Raw genomic sequence first — 19,600 nt, 5'->3', positions numbered from 1 at the left:
TCCTCTGCGCCAGGTGCCTCCCTTGCAGACGCCCTTCCTGGCCCAAACGGGGGGGGGGGGACGTGGCCGGTGCTGGCAGGGAGGCGGCGTTTGTGGGGTGCAGGAGGGGGAGGGGAAGAAGTACGGGGTCCTTGGTGGTCAATCTGAGCTTGGATGTTTCCATGACCCAAACTGGGAAACATCGTTGGGGCTAGAAGGGAGGGGGGGGTTGCGGGGTGGAAGAGGAGGAGGAGTGTGGGGTCCTTGGTGCTCTCTGAGCTGGGTGGTGCAGAATAGAAATAGAAAAAATAGGGATAGGACAGAACAGAATAGAATTCAGAAGGAATGGAATGGAATGGAATGGAATCATCAGAAGAATAAAATAATAAAATAGAATTACAGTAGACTAGAATAGAATAGGACTAGCATAGAATAGAATAGAATAGAATAGAATAGAATAGAATAGAATAGAATAGAATAGAATAGAATAGAATAGAATAGAATCATCAGAATAATAGAATAATAAAATAGAATTACAGTAGACTAGAATAGAATAGAATAGAATAGAATAGAACAGAATAGAATAATAGAATAATAAAATAGAATTACAATAGAATAGAATAGAATCATGATAGGAATAGAATAGAATAGAATAGAATAGAATAGAATAGAATAGAATAGAATAGAATAGAATAGAATAGAATAGAATAGAATAGCTAATGTTCTGTTGGCCTTCCTTGTTATCGTTGGTGGGGCTGTTCCCTCTCGGCTTGTGTGGCCGTGCCCGGATTGGGGCGTTGTTTACTTCTTGTTTGTTGATCTGACCTTAATCCTGGAGTTTCATCTCTGCTCATCTGGATGCCGATTACTGGTGGGGAGGCCCCTGGGTCTCGCTTGTTCCCTTCCTGGCCTGTGGACCATCTCTTTTTGCCGAGCCTGTAATTTCTCAGGCTCCTGGAAATTCCCCCGCCTTTGGGGACCTGGCTTGATCTAGGATGACCAGTTTTTCCCAGCTGAAACTAGGGTTAAGTCTGTCCACACGTTGCGAGAATAAGGAGTTTTCATCCTGTCTTCTGAATGCTGGTTGGTGTTCATGAACGCTAGCTTTGTCCTACGCGTCAGTTGCCAATATCAGGGATGTCCAAGCTTGGCCCCTTTAAGACTGGTGGACTTCAGCAACTCCCAGAATTGCTGGCTGGGGAATTCTGGGAGTTGAAGTCCACCAGTCTTAAAGGGGCCAAGCTTGGACACCCCAGCCAATAGGACGGCCACCTGTCGGACACAGCCACAGCTGAAGGGAGCCATGCCACCAGTCCTCATGGCCTTCCCTGTTTCCCCGGCAGGTCCACCTCCCAGGCGCCCATCGACTGGGGCAAGATGGCCGAACAATGGCTGCAGGAGAAGGAGGCCGAGCGCCGGAAGCAGAAGCAGCGGCTGACCCCTCGGCCCTCGCCCAGCCCCATGATCGAGAGCACGCCCATGTCCGTGGCCGGCGACGCCACCCCACTCCTGGACGAGATGGACCGGTAGTCTCCCGCGGGCGGAGCCAAGCAGAACCATATTGCTCAGCCACCTCGCGCCGCCTCCTTCCTTTCGTTCGTTTCCCCCCCACCAGTGGGGAAAAGCGCGCCGGGGACGCCAGGCGGTGCCCACCGTGGAGAGCAGAGACTGAAGGAAGCTGCCGGAGTCTTGGCACCGCGGCGGCCTTGCGGCTTTCGGACCCGTGGAGGCGTTTGTGCGTTCTGCTCTCCCATGCCCGCTTCCCACAACTATTTTGCCGGGGTGTGTGTGTGAGACACAGAAGCAGAAGGGCTGGGCCAGGAGTGACACGAGAAGGCCTGGCCTCAAACTTGGAGGCTGGACGTGCTGTCCATCCGATCTCCCTTTCTCTCCCTTCTTTCCTTCCTTCCTTCCTTCCTCTCTCTTTCTCTCTCTCTCTCTCTCTCTTGCTCTCGCTATTCTGTGCTCAGTGGCTGTGTCAAGATTCGGGGCGCTTCGCTGCCTGAGCCCCGACAGCAACGCGGCCTCCACCCTAAGCTGCGTTGTCGCTCTGTGTGGGGGGGCTCTCCGGGACAATATTTATTCAGTTGTGTTACTAAAAAAAGAGAGAGAAAGAAAAAAAGCTTGCAAGTTGCACCCGCAGTCAATGGCCGCCTTTGTGACCCAGGAGGGGGAGAGTCTCGTGGCAGCGGCTGGAATGCCAAGTAGCGCCTTCTACCCCTCCCCTTCCCGCCCCCCCCCCGTGTCCCCTCCCGACAGCAAAAAGAATAAATGGTGTTTCTACGGACTCCTCTTCCTCCTCCTCTCCTCCCTCGAGCTTTTCTCTGCCCCGGCTGTGAAGAGGAGGAGCTGAGAGGCCAGCCTGGCAGACTCGGGCTCCGTTGGGCACAAGGTTTGCTTTGGCAGAGCCAGACGGTCTGCTGGGGAGCCCAGGGTGGCTTTGGTCTTGGCAAGGAATTGCCTTGACTTCTGCCTGTTGTGGGCCAGCTCCTGGCTGACTCCCTGGGAGAGCGGCAGCCCCTTGGCCTTCGGGGCGTGGGGACGGGTCTTTGGGGGCTGGCAGACCCTCCCTTGGGCGTCTCTGGGCGCGGTTGGTGCTTCTCGATGCTCGCCCTCCGCTCGGCCAGAATCTCCCCCCAAGTCTGGCCCTCTGGCCTTTGCGCCGGGGCCTGGGAGATGAAGCTGCCCGCCCTGGGCCCTGCATGCGTGCATGCGCTGGCCAGGACTGGGGGTAGGGGCCACGTTCCTCAGGGCCCCCGAGGCGGACCCAGCCAGGGGGCCTGGCCAAGCAGGAGGCGGGTGCAGACTCTACTCTCCTAGGCACTTGCAGAGATTTTTTTTAAAAAATCCCATTTATATCCCGCCCTTCTCCGAAGACTCAGGGCGGCTTACAAGCTTAGCAGTAGCCTTCATTCTATGTATATGCCTGCTTATTAGGGCTTTCATACACTCCCCAAGCGGCATTATTACAAAGTCAGCTTAATTGCCCCCAACAATCTGGGTCCTCATTTTACCTACCTCGGAAGGATGGAAGGCTGAGTCAACCTTGAGCCTGGTGGGATGCGAACCTACACTAATGGCAGGCAGCTGGTGTTACTTAAGGAGGCATCAGCCCACTGCTCCACCAAGGCTCTCAGGAGGGCTGGACCCTCCCCCGCTCGGGCTCCCCCCTTGAGCCCCACATGCAGGAGGAGGAGGGGGGCTCTCCTGCCCATAGGCAGCCATCTTTTACCTCTGGATTCAGGGCCCCTGTTGAAGTGGGGGGGGGGAATCAGTGGAGCTGTCACTTCTCCTGCCTGCCTGAAGCCCCCAACCCTGGGGAGGAGCACGGCCATGTCCACCCCTGTGACTGGCCCAGATCCTGGAGGCCAAGGGCTAGGAGGCCCCCCCCATCCTCTGCCAGCAAGGTGGCCCCCGTGTCCAAGCGGAGGGGAGCTCGGCTGGGCCCCACGTTCATTGCCCAGACTCTCCCTGAGCAAAGCAGGAGGGCTAGAAAGGGAGGGGGGTGAACTGCCATTTCTGGGTGGGGGGGAAGCAATTGTCCCAGCTGGTGGGAGGGGAGCAAGGAAGCCGCTTCCCCAGGGCTCAGAAACAGCCCCCTCCCCCCAAAAAAGAAGGTCTGGACAGGGAGCTGGCTGGGCACTGGAGCCTGGCGAACGGGTGACGGAATTCCAGCTTCTCCTGGCATCTGTTGTGCCTTTTGGTTGAAGTCGAGCATCTTGGTGTCTTCTGGGCCTCCCCACTGTTTTCCTGAGGGTCTCTCCTTCCCCCCCCCCCCCCAGTTATACCTCTGAGAATCTGAATGTGGTTTTTGCCAAAGTTAAAAAAAAATCAGGTTCGTCAGAGCCAGCATGAATATCTGGGGACATTTAGGTGGAAAACTCTGAATCCAGGACCCCCCTTGTGGGGTGGGAGAGGACCCAGAGAGTTGGGGACTAGCAGGGGGTGGGGAGACGCCAGACGGAGCCCCTTGGGCAACCTTGCCCCCCCCCAAGTTAGCTTTCTGGCCAGGCAGTGGGGCTTGAAAGGGACAGCTGCCTCCAAAAAGGTGGCTCCAGGCCTGTTGGGAGCTGGGTTTAGCCATGAGCAGGCCAAGTGCGGAGGGGGGGGCGTGTCTGTGTCCTGGCTGGCCTACTGACCTCTTCCCGGGGGGGGGGCGCCTCCTCAGGCCAAAAGGATTTTACAAAATGGACCGCGTGGAGGGCACCAGTGCATCGTTAAATCAGCTTTTATTCCTCCTTCATCAAGGCCGACAGAGCAGGTCCGGTCTTCTGCGTAGGGCCTCCTGCTCAAGCAGGGGGGGTTGGACTAGAAGACCTCCAAAGTCCCTGTGGAAATTCCCCACTCTCTTGGTCTCACAGTTCTCCCACCGGTGCTTTTTTCCGAAAGGCAACTGGACTTTCTTGGGTTTCTGGTTGTTTTTTCCCACCCTTTGGAAAACATTTTGCTTCTCACCCAAGAAGCTTCTTCAGTTCTGGAGAACCTTCTTCATGAACGGAAGAAGCTTCTGGGATGAGAAGCGAAACGTTTTCAAAGGAAAAAACAAGAGAAAACTTAAGAAAATCCAGTGGCCTTTTGGAAAAAGCACCTTTGGGACGACTCTTGTTCTGTAATTTTGTTCGCACTTCAGCCGCGAGGACCTTCCACCAGAGATTGGGGGGGGGCTCTGCTCCTCCTTTATGCTACCCACATTCCCTCCTCCGAGTCTCTGCCAGACATGGAGTGCTTCTGATGTCGTGCCGAGGTTTCCTCTTCCTTCTGCAGCTTCCTCCTCCTCCTCCTCCTCCTCCTCTTCCTCCCCCCCGGCGGGCCAGCGGTAGGGCGGCCCTTTTGCAGGACCGTCTGCATGCTCTCAGGCATGCCAGGAGGAGCCAGCTCGCTCCCCACTCGGCCAGGCTCGTCACTCAAGATGGCATTGAAAGAGTCCCCCTGCCCCATCTCGGGGTGCCCGTCTGGGGCCTGGGTGTCCCCCTTCGGCAGTTCCTGCACAGCCAGCTGCTTCAGGGGGACCCCCTCCGCAGTGGGGTGCTGGTGGGCAACGGGGGTACCCGACTTGCCCCAGGTGCCTTTTTTCTGCTTTTTCTTCACCCCCTTCCCCTTCCGGCCTCGCCCGTCCTTCCCTTTGACCTTCCGAAGCATTGGGGGCAAGGGGCTCGGCCTGGCCTGGGTGGGCTTCCAGGGGGGAGGAGGAGGAGAGCTCCCCAACGGTCGGAAGTGGGTCTCAGCGGACGTGGTGCTGCTGCTGGTGGTGGTGGTGGTGGTGGAGGAAGAGGCCGCTTTGGGCCGGTGGGTTGCTGGGGCGTCAATCCGCTCTCCTCCATAGTCGAACATCACCGGGTCCTTGAGGACTGCGACGACCGTCCGGCTGTAGTTCTTACACCTGGGAGGAAAAGAGTGGGGTGGGGTCATTTGCAAGGGGGAGGAATGCAGGAGGGGAAGCCCGGACACGGGGTCCCAACTCTGGATTGCTTTAGAAGCCAGCACTGCTGGCTGGGGAATTCTGGGAATTGAAGTCCACAGGTCTTCAAATTGCCCAAGCTTGGATGCCGCTGCTTTAAAGCAACTGATCCGATTTAAACTCTTATTATGAATGTAGTCTCCTTGCTCGACTGCCAACCCACAACACATCCATCCTGGGTCTGTCGCCCCCGACTTAACAATTATCCTTTTAGTGACCCAAGTTACGACGTCACTATAAAAAAAAAGAGACGTATAACTGTTTTTCGCACTTCACGACCGTTGCAACACCTCCAGGGTCACGTGATCACAATTCGGGCACTTGGCCACTGGCTCATTTGCAATGGTCGCAGCTCCCTGGGGGGCGGGGTGTCACGTGATCCCCTTTGGCAACGTTCAGACCAGCAAAGTCAAGGGGGAAAGCCGGATTCACTTAACAACCGTGTGACTAACTTAACGGCCGCGGCAATTCGCTTAACGAAGGTGGGAAGAACAGTCGTAAAATGGGACAAAACTCAGCTGCCCTTGGCAATGGAAAATTTGGGCTCACTTGTGGTCGTAACTGCCCTTCCATCGATTAACAGAATAACCTAGTTGGAAGGGGCCTTGGAGGTCATCTAGTCCAACCCCCTGCTCAGGCAGGAAACCCTAGGCCATTCCAGACTAGAGTCCTGCAAGGAAGGCTTCCCGGGGGGGGGGGTCACTGGCCCTTCTGCAGAGGACTCCTGGGTGGGGGGGGGAGGGTGAGACACCCGGCCAAGGTGCAGCCCCACTCACCACACATACAGGTAGGATTCCACACAGGCTTCCTGGTGGACCAGCTCAAAGCACGGCACCTGGATGATGTTGAAGAAGGTCTGTCCCACCACACGGGAAGCGGTGTTGTTCACGGCACCCAAACAGTCTTTCAGCCTGGAAGAGACCGGTGTGTGTGTGTGTGTGTGTGTTTGCAGGTCTTGTCCTGGAACTGACTCTGCACCCAGCATGCACTGCTGCTGTGACATTCCCACGCTCCCGAGGCCTTCCAGTGAATGCCTCCATTCAAACAGCAGATTGGCAGGTTCACTCTGGCAGGGGGTGGGGTGGGGGCATCTTTGAAATATTCCAAACTAAGAGTATTTACATCAGGGGGCATCCAGCGTGGGTCCCTTTAAGACCTGTGGAGTTCAACTCCCAGAATTCCCCAGCCAGCATAGCTGGCTGGGGAATTCTGGGAGTTGAACACCACAGGTCTTAAAGGGGCCCACGCTGGATGCTCCTGATTTACACTTGGCAAGGGGTGTCCCCTCCCCTGAAGCTGGACATTGCAACAGAGCTGAGCGTGGATGGGATCCAGAGTCACCTCACCTGCCCTGTGAGTTGTGGCCTTGGGAGCCAGGCCAGGGCCCTCCCAGGCACACTATCTGGGCCTGGATTGGGGCCCGACTTGGAAGGGCCTCAGCCCGAACCCGGATCATGACTGAAATCAGAAATCCTCCAGTCGGACATGTTCAACCACTATTTGTGGCTTATTGCGCAAGCCCTGTTTTGCCCAGGATCTCAACAGCAAAGAGGGATTCCCCCCCCCTCAAAGCATCTTTGCAGGCTGCAGAAAAGCCCCCACGGGGGGGGGGAGTATGTGGGGGGGGAGAGAGACTGGGGGAAAACACTTATTGTGCCCCGACGTAGGATGAATCCCCAAGACATCCTGAATCCTGCCTGAAGGCTGACCAGGTTTTCACGGGTCACGTGAATCCAGGTCACGGGCTAAACCGTGCTCGAGATGACGCGGGGAAGCAGCTCACCAGCCTCAGAGCTGACAAAAGAGCCTCTGCTCTGGGCACTGGATCAGAGAGGTTGCCTGGTCCAAAGCCAAGGTCAGGGTCTCTACCCTCCCCACCTGGCAGCCCCCAGCGAGCGTGGCTGATCCCCCAAACCGACAGGGTTGAATCTGGTTATTAGGAAGGGAGGCCACAAGGAGTTCACAAGGGTAGGTACAGGCTGTCCTAGGAAAACACCCTCTGCAGATAAAAAGAAGTAATGAGGTCTTCTGGATGGTTGCCATGGTAATGGCGTGGCTGCATCCAGGACCAACATCCGGGCATGAACCAAGAGAGGAGAGGAGAGGAGAGGAGAGGAGAGGAGAGGAGAGGAGAGGAGAGGAGAAGAGAAGAGAAGAGAAGAGAAGAGAAGAGAAGAGAAGAGAAGAGAAGAGAAGAGAAGAGAAGAGAAGAGAAGAGAAGAGAAAATTAACAAGAGAATAGAACAAAAAGAATAGAATTCAATATGGAATAGAATAGAATAGAATAGAATAGAAGAATAGAATAGAATAGAATAGAATAGAATAGAATAGAATAGAATAGAATAGAATAGAATAGAATAGAATAGAATAGGAATATGGAATAGAACAGAACAGAACAGAACAGAACAGAATAGAATAGAATAGAATAGAATAGAATAGAATAGAATAGGAATATGGAATAGAATAGAATAGAATAGAATAGAATAGAATAGAATAGAATAGAATAGAATAGAATAGAATAGAATAGAATAGAATAGGAATATGGAATAGAATAGAACAGAACAGAACAGAACAGAACAGAACAGAATAGAATAGAATAGAATAGGAATATGGAATAGAATGGAATAGAATAGAATAGAATAGAATAGAATAGAATAGAACAGAACAGAACAGAACAGAACAGAACAGAATAGAATAGAATAGAATAGGAATATGGAATAGAATGGAATGGAATGGAATAGAATAGAATAGAATAGAATAGAATAGAATAGAATAGAATAGAATAGAATAGAATAGAATAGAATAGAATAGAATAGAATAGAATAGCTTTATTTGGCCAAGTGTCATTAGACACACAAGGCATTTGTCCCCATTACACAAACAGGGTACTTGGAAAACAACAGAGAAAATAATAATAATAACCCTAAAATTGTGCAACCCTGGAAGGGGAAACTAAGGTAATAAAAGGATAAATAATGCAGCCATGTTTTTGTGGTCTTTTCATCACACAGACCGTGTCTTTGTGTGTGTGTGTGTGTGTGTGTGTGTGTTGCCGATCCCTTGGGGGAAGCGGGGTCTCTGACCCTTGCCAGGCCGCCCCCCCCTCCTCACCTCTGGTCGCAGTCGCAGTGGCTGATGGTGTGCCAGCGCAGGTTGCGGTGCCCGTACTTGAAGGTGAAGGGGTATATGAGGTGCTGGCAGTGGTCGTGCTCCCGGCAGCACTTGTCCGTCTCCCGGTGCTCGCCTGCAAGGGGGGCAGGGGCAGCGAGGGGGAGTGGTTAGAGTGGGGGGAGAGCAGCACCGATCCCCCAGGCATTTCCTCTCCCCGGCCACAATGCCCGCCCCAGACAGCTCGGCTGGTGGTGGTATGATTGTATTTATCGGAATATAAAATGCAAAAATGCAAAGCAAGATAAGGAAAAGGGGAAGGAAAAACATCGACTTCTGATTCTTTTTGGCTCAAGTAGAATAAGCTAATAAGACAGGGGTCCCCAACCTTAGCCCCTTTAAGGCCTGTGGACTTCAAATCTGGCTGGGGAATTCTGGGAGTTGAAGTCCACAGGCCTTAAAGGGGCTAAGGTTGGGGACCCCTGTAATAAGATACAACCGCAACTTTTTACTTTGGCAAAATATATACAGGCATCCCCGATTTCCTTTAATGACCGTACAAAGTTACAGCGTCACACTTAGCACCGTCGCAGCATCCCCAGCGGTCACATGATCAAAACTCGGATGCTCGGCAACTGACTCAGATTTACGACGGTCACAGCGTCCCTGGGGGGTGTCACGCAATCCCCTTTTCCGACCTCCCACCAAGCAAAGTGAACGGGGGAGGCCAGATTCGCTTAATAACCGGGTTCTTTTAACAACTGCAGTGATTCGCTTAAAGACAGTGGCAGGAAAGGTCGCAAAACGGGGCAGAACTCGCTTAAGAAATGTCCCGCTTAGCAATGTAAATTTTGGGCTGTGTTGTGGTCGTAAATCAAGGACTACCTGCGCTGGCCATTTTTACGTAATAATAAGCCTGCCTTAAGAGCCAAACCCAAAATCAAAGTTTCTTTCCCACCTCAAGCACAAAGCGCAGAAGGGGTTTCCGAGGGGAAAGAAAACGGATGGCGTCCTTTTCTTAAATCGCCGCTGCCCGTTTGGCCGTCTCTGCCAGCTCCACCAAACCCGGGCGGTCATTCATCCCGTGTGGGAGATCAAAGCGTGCTTCCCCCTTTGCCCACAGAGCATTTTCAACGTATATAATATCAGAAATTCCATTTTTTCCCCCTCAAGTCCCTTATCCCCTTCCTTCTTATTAAGATCACCGGCTGGACTTTACAATCCCAGGATGCGGGGGAGGGGGGAAGTGCGGGGAGGACAGTGAGGGCTTTTGTAGTCAGTCTGTGACACCCCCCCCCTCCCAGAGCAGCATCTCTGCCCACAGCTGGCACTGCGGCGTCCCCCCCCCCTCGAAAGCCTGCCGTGTGCCCACCGCCATATCCCGAAGCAGAGCCCTTGGTTCTGGCACCAACTTTCCCAGGGTGCCTCCCTGCGGGACTCCCCGCCACAAGATGCCCAGGCTTTGGGGGACGGGGACCGCGGCCGCCCACCGACGCTGCCCTGGACCCTCGGAGCCGCCCCCCCCCACACACCCGTTTTTCCACCTACCCAGCTGCTCGTAACTCTCCGCGATGTTCCCGGCGCCGCACCAGAGGGTCCCGGGGTAGGTGAAGCCCCGCTTGGCTCGCCGGCGACCCCCGGCCCAGCCCGCCTCCCGCGCCCCCTCGGCCGCGCCCCGGCCGCGCAGCGCCCAAGCCGCCGGACCCCCCTCCCGGAGCCCGCTGTCCGGCGAGCGGGGGGCCAGGCCGGCTCCGGCCACCGCCAGGAGCGCCACCGCCGTCGCCGCTGCCGCCGCCGCCACCCCCAGGCCCATGGTGCTCGGCGACTGCTCCCTGCTGTCGGCTGCCGGGCGACCCTCCTTCAGCACCACCGCGCTGAGACAGCGCCCGCCGCCCGCCGCCTTTTAAGCCCCGCCGAGCTGTGGGCTGATTCCAGGGGGGCGGGGGAAGGAGGAGCCGCCCCCCGCCCCCCGCCCCCGCCCCCCCCCGTGGGCCTGCCCCAGCGCTGGGAGCTTAGCGTCGGCGGCGACTTTCCCAAAGGAGGAACTGGCAGGGAAAGACCGTCCAGGAGAGCGGGCTGCTTCCGTGGAGCCTCCAGCTGCAGGTGCAGTCTACCTCCCATCGCCAGCCGGCAGCCCATGAATCGACTCAATACATTCCAATTGCTTCCGTCCACCTTTGGGGCTCCTGAAGGGGAGACCTTCCCTCCCGCCAACCTGCCTGGCTACGGAGAGGTGGGCGGCCACCGGGGCGGCCACCCCCTCAGGCGCTCCAGGCCGATTGGCTGCGGTCCAGACCTAAAGCTGTCACAATGTTTGATCAGACCAGCGTCACGTTCCTGGAAGGACGCTCAGACTTGCATCTGACGAGGTCAGGTGTTGGCAAGGCCCAGATCTGCCAAGGACGGACAGTGGATCTTTGAAGATCCCGCTCCTTTCCTCCGACCCGGCCCCCATTGTCACCCAGCCTGGCGACTGTACTTTTTACGATTTCTTCTTTCGCTTATGACAGTTTTAGAGGCCGCAAGGCTTTTCCAGCCGTTCACAAACTTGAAAAGAACTTGTGTAAAGTTTTAAAACAGTTAAAATCTTTTAAAAAACTTTTGAAAACATTTAAAAACTTTTTAAAAAAACTTTCAAAAACTGTTTGAAAACTTTTAAACGCTTTTTGAAAACTGTAAGAAACTTTTTGAGCACCTTTTTAAAACTGTTTGAACAACTTTTTTTTTGTTAAAAAAAAATCCTCTTAATTGACCAATCAGAAAGTTTTTCACCTGTTGCCAACTGGGCAGACACCCATTTCCCAAAAGGCCCCTCCCTGCCTGAAAGCTGGCCTCAAATAAGAAGGCAGGGGCTATTTCCCCCCTACTTCCCCCCCCCTCACCTTCCCCTCCCAACAGACCCCCTTTTCTCTCTCCCCAGAGAATCCCTTTTTGCACCTGCACCCCGCAGAGGAGGAAAGGGTTAGTAAGGCTGCTGCCCAGGCCCCCTGCCTGACCGAGAGTTACCTCTCCCTCCCCCTCGCCCCCCCATCCCGTGTCTTGAATTCATGCCTGGCTTCCAAGGCGGTGGGCTGAGGCTGGTTGCTGCGGCAACCGTGATGGGGTGATCTCGTTGGGCCCATGGACGCAGGCGGAGAGTAGTGGGATTTCTCCACCAAAGGGGGGGTGTGTCGTTTTCTTTCCCTGGTAGGGACCGCTTTGTCCTAGGATGGGGCCTGTACACACACACACACACACACACACCAGGGTCAACATGGTGTCCCCCTCTTGCTCAAGAGGCTGAGAGCTGGCAGGGATGATGGAGGACTTGTGTGAACCATTTGCGGGGGCTTCAGGCAAGAGGCCCCGAAATGTACAGCCATTAGAATCAGAGTAGAGCTGAAAGGGACCATGGAGGTCCTCTAGTCCAGCCCCCTGCTCCAGCAGGAGACCCTGTTCCATCTCAGACAGGTGGCTGTCCAGTCTCCTCCTCTTAAAAACCTCCAGGGATGGAGCGCCCACGATTTCTAGTGGCAAGGAGTTCCCCTGGTTGATTGTCCTCCCTACCTCACTTTACCTGGACAAATCCTCGGGGGGTGGGTGGTCAAAATGACACCCTGACAATGAAATTGCAGCCCTGCCTGATTTTTATGCTCGTCCTGGACTTACAGCCACAATGGATTTATGTTGCTAAGTGTGACGTCTGCAAAGTGCCACATTTTACAACCTTTCTGGTCACAGCTGCTAAGCGAAGCGGTGCCGATGTTCAGTTAGTGACACGGCCGTTGAGTGAATCCGGCTTCCCCCACTGACTTTGCTTGTCAGAAGGTGGCAAAAGGGGATCATGTGACACCCCCCAGGGACGCTGTGACCGTCCTAAACGTGAGTCAGATGCCAAGTGACCACTGGGGATGCTGCAAAGGTCCTAAGGGTGAAAAATGGCCATAACTGTTGCAACTACAAACGGTCGCTAAATGAAGCGTTGTACGTCAAGGACTGCCTGTGTCCCTGGCAAGCAGCCCCACCACTCCTTCGCCCCCCGAAAACCTGGCCAGCGCTGAGCATCTCAAGCCGCCAGGCCTCAGGAGGAGAGGAATAGTGGGGACAAGGGGAGGCGGGGGTGGGAGATACTGGCCCAGGTCAGCCCGGGGACGGGAGGGTCCGAGGACCACCAAACCCATCACTCTCCCGCCCAGGTTAGCTCCCAAAGAGGCCGGGTGGACCCCCAGCCCCCCCTTGCAGAACCGCTGAGCGTCAGAGGGAGGGGGGCAGCCTTTTCCCAAGAGGCAGCCATGGGCAGCCCCAGCTGGGGAGCCTCTGCAGCAGCCCTGGGGGGGTGTCTCCTCCCATTGAACAGAGCTTGGTCCTGTTGCCCAGAGAACAGACCCTCCTCGGGGGGGGGGGGGTTTGGAGTCCAGCCCGGGTGGGCGAGGGGGTCTGGGAAGGAAGCCACTGTTGGCACATGGAAGGGAGCCAGAGCAAAAGCAGAGATGGGGCCCCTGGGAGAGGAGAGAAGCCCCCCCCCTCTTCAGTTTTGCTGTGGGGCAGAAGGGAAGGGGGAAGGCTCGAGATGGGGCAGAGAGGAGGTCAGCCTTGACCCCCTTCCCTTCAGTTTTCTCCTTCCTTCCTTCCTTCCTTCCTTCCTTCCTTCCTTCCTTCCTTCCTTCCTTCCTTCCTTCCTTCCTTCCTTCCTTCCCCCTTTCCTTTCTACTTTACTCCCTTCCTTTTTCTCACTTCACTTCACTTCACTTCACTTTACTTTCGTTCAGGAAAGATCCAGCCTGGAACCCAGGAGAAACTTCCTGACACCTGATGGAGCACCCAGAAGGCTTCCCTCCAGGCCTTCTGGGTGCTCCATCACTGGAGGCTTTCAAGAAGAAAGTGGACATTTCTCTGGGATGGTCTCCAGTCTCCTTCTTGAGCAGGGGGTTGGACTAGAAGACCCCCGAGGTCCCTTCCGGCTCTGTCATTCTTTTCTGCACTTTATCCAACTCTGCTTCTCCAGAGCGTCTACGTTGCTTGTCCACGAACCAAAACCTGGCACGGGACCAAGGATGGGAGGAAGGGAGCGTGGGTGGGGACCCCCTGGCCTTAAACGTGCCTCCAAGGCGCCATCAGGTTGAGCACGGGAGAACTCCTTGCCTGCGGTGACCCCTGCTCTTCCGGCGGGGACCACTGAGTCAGCAGCCGAGGGCAGCCCAAGTGGGTTTTCTCCTGGCTCGGCACTGGCAAGGACATTTGGGAACAGAGCGGGAACATCTCCGCACGTTGGGAGGAAGGACAGGGCTGCCGGGCTTCCTCGGCGCAGGAGAAGACCTTGGTCCTTATCTTCTCTCCGGATAGGCAGGCACGCAAGCCGAGAAGAGGCGTTTCCCGAGAGGGCACCAGGAATCCTGGGGCTGGTGCCAGCAAGCCGAGGCATTGGTGGAGGGAGGGCAAGGAGGGCGCCTGCTCTGGGCTACCCAGGGCTCAGCACTGCAATACGGGGGTCTCAAGCTCTTCTCTTCGCCTGAGGAAGGGGTGGATCCCCCCCCCCCGTCCTCCTGCATGAGAAGGTGGGCCTTGCTCCCAGGGAACTTGGCTAAGAGAGCCGGGGGCAGGCACCAGGTCCCAGGATGGCCAAGCGAGAGCCTTTGGGGTTTAGTGGTTAAGGCCCCAGGCTAGATAGTGGGAGACGGTGAGTTCTAGTTCTGCCTTAGCCACGAAGGCCCGCTGGGTGACTTTGGGCCAATCACCAGGAGACGGTGAGTTCTAGTCCCGCCTTTAGGCACAAAAGCCAGCTGGGTGACTTTGGGCCAATCATCAGGAGACGATGAGTTCTAGTCTCACCTTAGGCATGAAAGCCAGTTGGGTGACTTTGGGCCAGGCCCTCTTTCTCAGCCCAGCCCACCTCACAGGGTTGTTGTTGTGGGGAAAATAAGAGGAGGAAGGTGTGCTGGTTAGGTTTGCCACCTTATTTATAAAACTAATAAAAGCAAGATACATAAAAATAAATACATTTGCAATCAGAGTCCTTTGTCCCCGTTTGGCTCTAGCTTGTTGAGCAAGCAAAATTACGCAACTCACACATCAGGCTAAGCCACACACCAGCGTTGATACCAGGAAACCGTCACGTTTATGTTGTATTATTCCTATGTTCACTTAATAATTGCCACAAAATTTAACATTATAAAATTTCACTACTGTAATAATAATAATAATAATAATAATAATAATAATAATAATAATAATAATAATAATAATAATAATAATAATAATAAGAAGAAGAAGAAGAAGAAGAAGAAGAAGAAGAAGAAGAAGAAGAAGAAGAAGAAGAAGAAGATGATGATGGAAGGGACCTTGGAGGTCATCTAGTCCAACCCCCCGCTCAGGCAGGAAACCCTATACCATTTCGGACAAATGGCTGTCCAGTCTCTTCTTAAAAACTCCCAGTGTTGGAGCATTCACCACTTCTGGAGGCCAGGAGTTCCCCTGGTTAATTGTTCTCACTGTCAGGAAGTTTCTCCTTAGTTCCACTTACGACTGTGTGGGGGGCCTCTGTTAATCTTCATAACTGGAAGGTTATCTATAGAGCAGTATTTCTCAAGCGTGGCCACTTTAAGATGGGTGGGCTTCCACTCCCAGCATCCCCCAGCCAGCCTGCTTTAAGAGGGGTGGGCTTCAGTTCCCAGAATTCCCCATCCATTCTTCGTCCTGTCTTGGATGCTAAGAATCGCCCTCGGAAAGATGCCACTGAGAGAACAGGAATTACGGCAGCCTTTGGCTTACAAGCATTCATTGAGTGTCCATTTCAAGTGACAACGGCCATGAAAACAGGGACTGGTGCCCATTTCCAACCACTGCAGCATCCCCCTGGCCTGACCACATCAACAAAATCCAGACGCTTGGCAGCTGACTCGTATTTATGACGGTCTGCAGCATCCCGGGGTCATGTGATCCCCTTTTGCGACCTTCTGACGAGCAAAGTCCCAGATTCACTTAACAACCGTGTTACGGGTAGTCCTCAGCTTACAGACACAGTTGAGCCCGACATTGATGTTGCTAAGTGAGAAATTTGTTAAGCGGGTTTTGCCCCATTTTACGACTTTTCTTGCTACAGCTGCCAAGTGAATCAGTGCAGTCGTGAAGTTAGCAACATGGTCGTTAAGTGAATCAGGCTCCACACACTGACCTCCCTTGTCGCAAAAGGGAAATCACACCACCCCAGGACGCTGCGGCCGTCATAAATGCGAATCAGCTGCCAGGTGTCTGAATTTTGATTACGTGACCCTGGGGACGCCGCAACGGTCACAAGTGTGCCAAGTGCCGTTGTAAGTTTTGAACGGTCATTAAATGAACTATTGTGGACTGAGGACTGCCTAAGGTAACCCCTCGAGCGACTCGCTTAACCGTTGTGTCATGTCAAGGTTGTAAAATGGGGCAAACCCCACTGAACGACTGTCTCGCTTAGCGACACACGTTTTGGGCTCCATTACGGTCGTAAGTGGAGGACCGCCCGGTTTTTCTCTTGCGCGTCCAACTCCCGCTGCACGTGTGAGACCTGCCATGTGCAGGCGTGCTTGCCGCGCCGGAAAGCCGGTTTCTGAGCGGCCCCCTTCTAAACTCTGCCTGTGCCGGACTCAAAAGGCACCAAGAGCGTCTCTGAGCCTGGAAGGCCGACAATCTCCCTGGGCAGGAAGGCCCGGGCAGGTTCAAGGCCTCGGCAGCCCTGAGATTGCAGACTCCGCTGGGGTTTTTTTGGTCTCCTCTCTGGGAGTGCCGAATTCCTTGCGGTGGAGGGAGATAGAAGTTGCTTTTCTTCCGCTCTTGTTCCCGAAAAAGAATTCTTTGTACTCCTAGCTGCTCTGACGAAAGACGAGGGCGAGTCCTCCTCCGTGGCCAAAGCACTCCCGGAGCCTCTCCGGAGTCTGGTCCAGCCGTGCAGGCATAGTGATACTTTGCGTTGCCGGTGTGGGGGCCTTTGGTTCAGGACACTCTGTTGAATGGTGGGGTCAGGGTCTGTCCCTGCTCGGAGGGCCGTTTGCGGACTCCAGAATTAACCTCTAGAAAAACCATGAAACCCCCCCCCAGGAGAAGGGTAGGAGCTGAGCTACAAACCAGGGTCTCCTGTTTTGAGAGAGGGCTGGACTAGAAGACCTCTGAGGTCCCTCCCAGCTATAAGACTCTATGTTCTGAATCAGGGATCTCCACACTTTGCAACTTTGAGACTTGTGGACTTCAACTCCCAGAATTCCCCAGCCAGCATATCACCTGATGACATTACCTAGTTAGGTGATGAAACGTCTGCAAGAAAACAGCCAAGCTCAGAGAGCACCCAGGACCCCACAGTCCCCCCCCCATCCTCCTCCTCCATAGAAACCCCCCTCTCTTCTTAGGTGGCTGGGCAATTCTGAGAAGTCCACAAGTCTTAAACCTGGGCCTTCTCCCCAAGACCCCAATAAATGAAGGAAGCAGAGGCACCACCAAAATGCAAAGGGGTTGCTGGTGAAAATTGCACAGCAGGGACAGAGAGGCAACTCACGGATTTGTTACACAAAAATGAATTAAGCCTACCCTAACCATTTCCTCCTGGCGAACAGCCGTGCAGAACACCCTCGGGGTGGGGAGGGTTGGACTTTCACCAGATTTTAGCTGAAGCGAGGTTGGGAAGAACAAGGAGATTCTCTGGGTTGGGGGAATCCAGCCACAGCGCTGGAATGGGGCCAGCAGGTTCGGGCACAATGGCTTTGTTTGGGCACCACACAGTCTCTGTGCGTTATTCTCCAGGACTTGGGGCTGAGACAAGCGACAGTCGACCACTTTCGAGATGAGGGTGATGCAACTCAAGGCGTTTCCAGGTCTGTAGATGACAGCCTGCAAGGGGGATCGGCCGGCCTCCCACGAGGCAAAACGAAGAACTCTGGGATCAGCGAACGTCAGGATGGCATCAAGTGCCGCAGGAGAGGGGAAGGTTTGCAGCTCAGAGATTTGAACTGCGGGGTCCTTGGCGCTCTCTGAGCTGGGTGGTTTTCTTGCAGACGTTTCATGACCCAACTAGGGAACGTCATCAGCAATAGAAGGGAGAGGAGTTCGTAGGGAGGAGGAGGAGGAGGAGGAGAGGAAGGGGAGGGGGCAGAAGGAGGCAGAAGGAGGAGGATTGTGGGGTCCTTGATGCCGTATGAGCTTGGTGGTTTTCTTACAGACATTTCATTACCTCACTAGGTAACATCATCAGTGCTAGAAGGGAGCAGGGTTTGAGGAGGGGGTGAGAGGAGGACGAAGAGGAAGACTGTGGGGTCCTTGGTGGTGGCTGAGCTTGGTGGTTTTCTTACAGACATTTCATTACCAAACTGGGCTAGCACTGTTGGTGTTACCTAGTTTGGTAATGAAACGTCTACGAAGACTCGGAGAGAACCCAGCACCCTACAGGATGAGGCTTACTGACTGCGGGACTAAAGATGCACCTGTCCAGCCCCGCACGGGTGCATCAGATGCGCAGTCCAGGGACCGGAGCCCCCAGGCTCGGCTGCAGCCACGTGAGAAGAAGGATTGTAGGGTGAGGGTGCCCGACCTTGGGAACTTTAGGGCTGCTGGCCGGGGAATTCTGGGAGTTGAAGTCCACAAGTCTTAAAGTTCCCAAAGTCGGACACCGTCACCCTACTCCGCCACTGCAGGCAAACGGCTTCCCAGTCTCTTCTTGAAGACCTCCAGGGACGGATCACCCACGATTTCCGGCAGAAAGCCTTCAGAAGTTGTCTATTTATTTATCAAATTTAGAGACATCCGTGCAGTTGTTCCTTTTGTGATAGCTGGCCAGCTCCGCTTCTGGCTCCAGGCCAAGGCCGAGCTCTGCCCTTATGTCACGCTGTCACGGCCGCTCAAATCGCGCAGGCTCCCAGCGGGATCTCTGAGCCAAATGGGCCGTTTTTCATGGGGTGTCCTTTTGGCAGCTGACCACCCTTCTTGCTGGCTGCAAGGGCTGGAAACTCCCAGAGGTCACTCAGATGCCCACTAACCCTCCCCCCAAGGCTTTCTCCAGGTCTTCTGGACCCCCACCGCCCGGACCCTCCCTCTTTGGAGGGGTGAGGCTGCCTCTGGATGCTCATCAGTGGAACAGTGCCTCCAGAAAGGTGTGAATGCTTCAACACTGGAGGTTTTTAAGAAGAGGCTGGACAGTCCCTTGTCTGAGATGGCATAGGTCCTCCTGCTTGAGCAGGGGGCTGGACTAGAAGACCGCCAAGGTCCCTTACAGCTCTATTCTGTTCATTCATCTCTCCACGAACAAGTTGCTTAGGAAGGGGGAAATGAGCCCCCCTCCTCTCAACTTTCTGAGGCCATACAGCCAGTCCTCAACTTACAACAACAACAACAACAAATAATGATGATGATGATGATGATGATGATGATGATGATGATGATGGAAGGGACCTTGGAGGTCATCTAGTCCAACCCCCTGCTCAGGCAGAAGACCCTATACCATTTCAGACAAATGGCTGGCCAGTCTCTTCTTAAAAGCTTCCAGTGTTGGAGCATTCACCGCTTCTGGAGGCAGGTTGTTCCACTGGTTAATTGTCCTCGCTGTCAGGAAGTTTCTCCTTAGTTCCAGGTTGCTTCTCTCCTTATGAGTTTCCATCCGTTGCTTCTTGTCCTGCCTTTGGGCGCTTTGGAGAATAGCTTGACTCCCTCTTCTTTGGGGCAGCCCCTGAGATACTGGAAGACTGCTATCATGTCACCCCTCACCCTTCTCTTCGCTATTCTTTTAGAGTCCACTCGAAGTTACAGCATCACTGAAAAATGTGACTTATGACTGTTTTTCACACTTAACCACCATGGCAGCATCCTCGTCATCACGTGATCAAAGTTCAGACACAACTTGGCAAAGGAATCATATTTATGACGGTCGCTGTGTCCTGGAGTCACGCAATCATCTGTTGCAACTTTCTGAGAAGCAACATCAAGGGGGGAAGCCAGATTCACTTAGGGACCGGGTGACTAACTTAATAACGATTCACTTACCACCTGTGGCGAGGAAGGTTGCAACATGGGGCAAAGCTCTCTTAAGAGCTGTCTCGCTTAACAACATAAATGTTGGGCTCG

General features: G+C 54.2%; 2 protein-coding genes across 2 annotated transcripts in view; one reads left to right on the top strand and one right to left on the bottom strand.

Moving 5' to 3' along the window:
- Positions 1–2,266, top strand: part of SUPT6H (SPT6 homolog, histone chaperone and transcription elongation factor) — a 54,039-nt gene extending 51,773 nt beyond the window's left edge. The window contains exon 37 of the mRNA XM_081338650.1: positions 1,323–2,266. Within this exon, the coding sequence (XP_081194776.1) occupies positions 1,323–1,509 (187 nt within the window). The 3' untranslated portion in view covers positions 1,510–2,266. The remainder of the gene's footprint in view (positions 1–1,322) is intronic.
- Positions 2,267–4,531: 2,265 nt separating this feature from the next.
- Positions 4,532–10,358, bottom strand: PROCA1 (protein interacting with cyclin A1; the record flags this gene model as incomplete). The annotated part of the gene is made up of 4 exons (XM_081334851.1): positions 4,532–5,359; positions 6,214–6,348; positions 8,549–8,681; positions 10,094–10,358. The coding sequence occupies 4 exons, from the start codon at positions 10,356–10,358 to the stop codon at positions 4,657–4,659; spliced, it is 1,236 nt and encodes a 411-aa protein (XP_081190977.1). The 3' UTR covers positions 4,532–4,656.
- Between the last annotated feature and the right edge of the window lie 9,242 nt (positions 10,359–19,600).

The sequence above is a fragment of the Vipera berus genome, assembly GCF_964194415.1.
Source record: "Vipera berus genome assembly, chromosome: 1".
Lineage (NCBI taxonomy): Eukaryota > Metazoa > Chordata > Lepidosauria > Squamata > Viperidae > Vipera > Vipera berus.
This window is presented reverse-complemented; position numbering and strand designations above follow the sequence as displayed.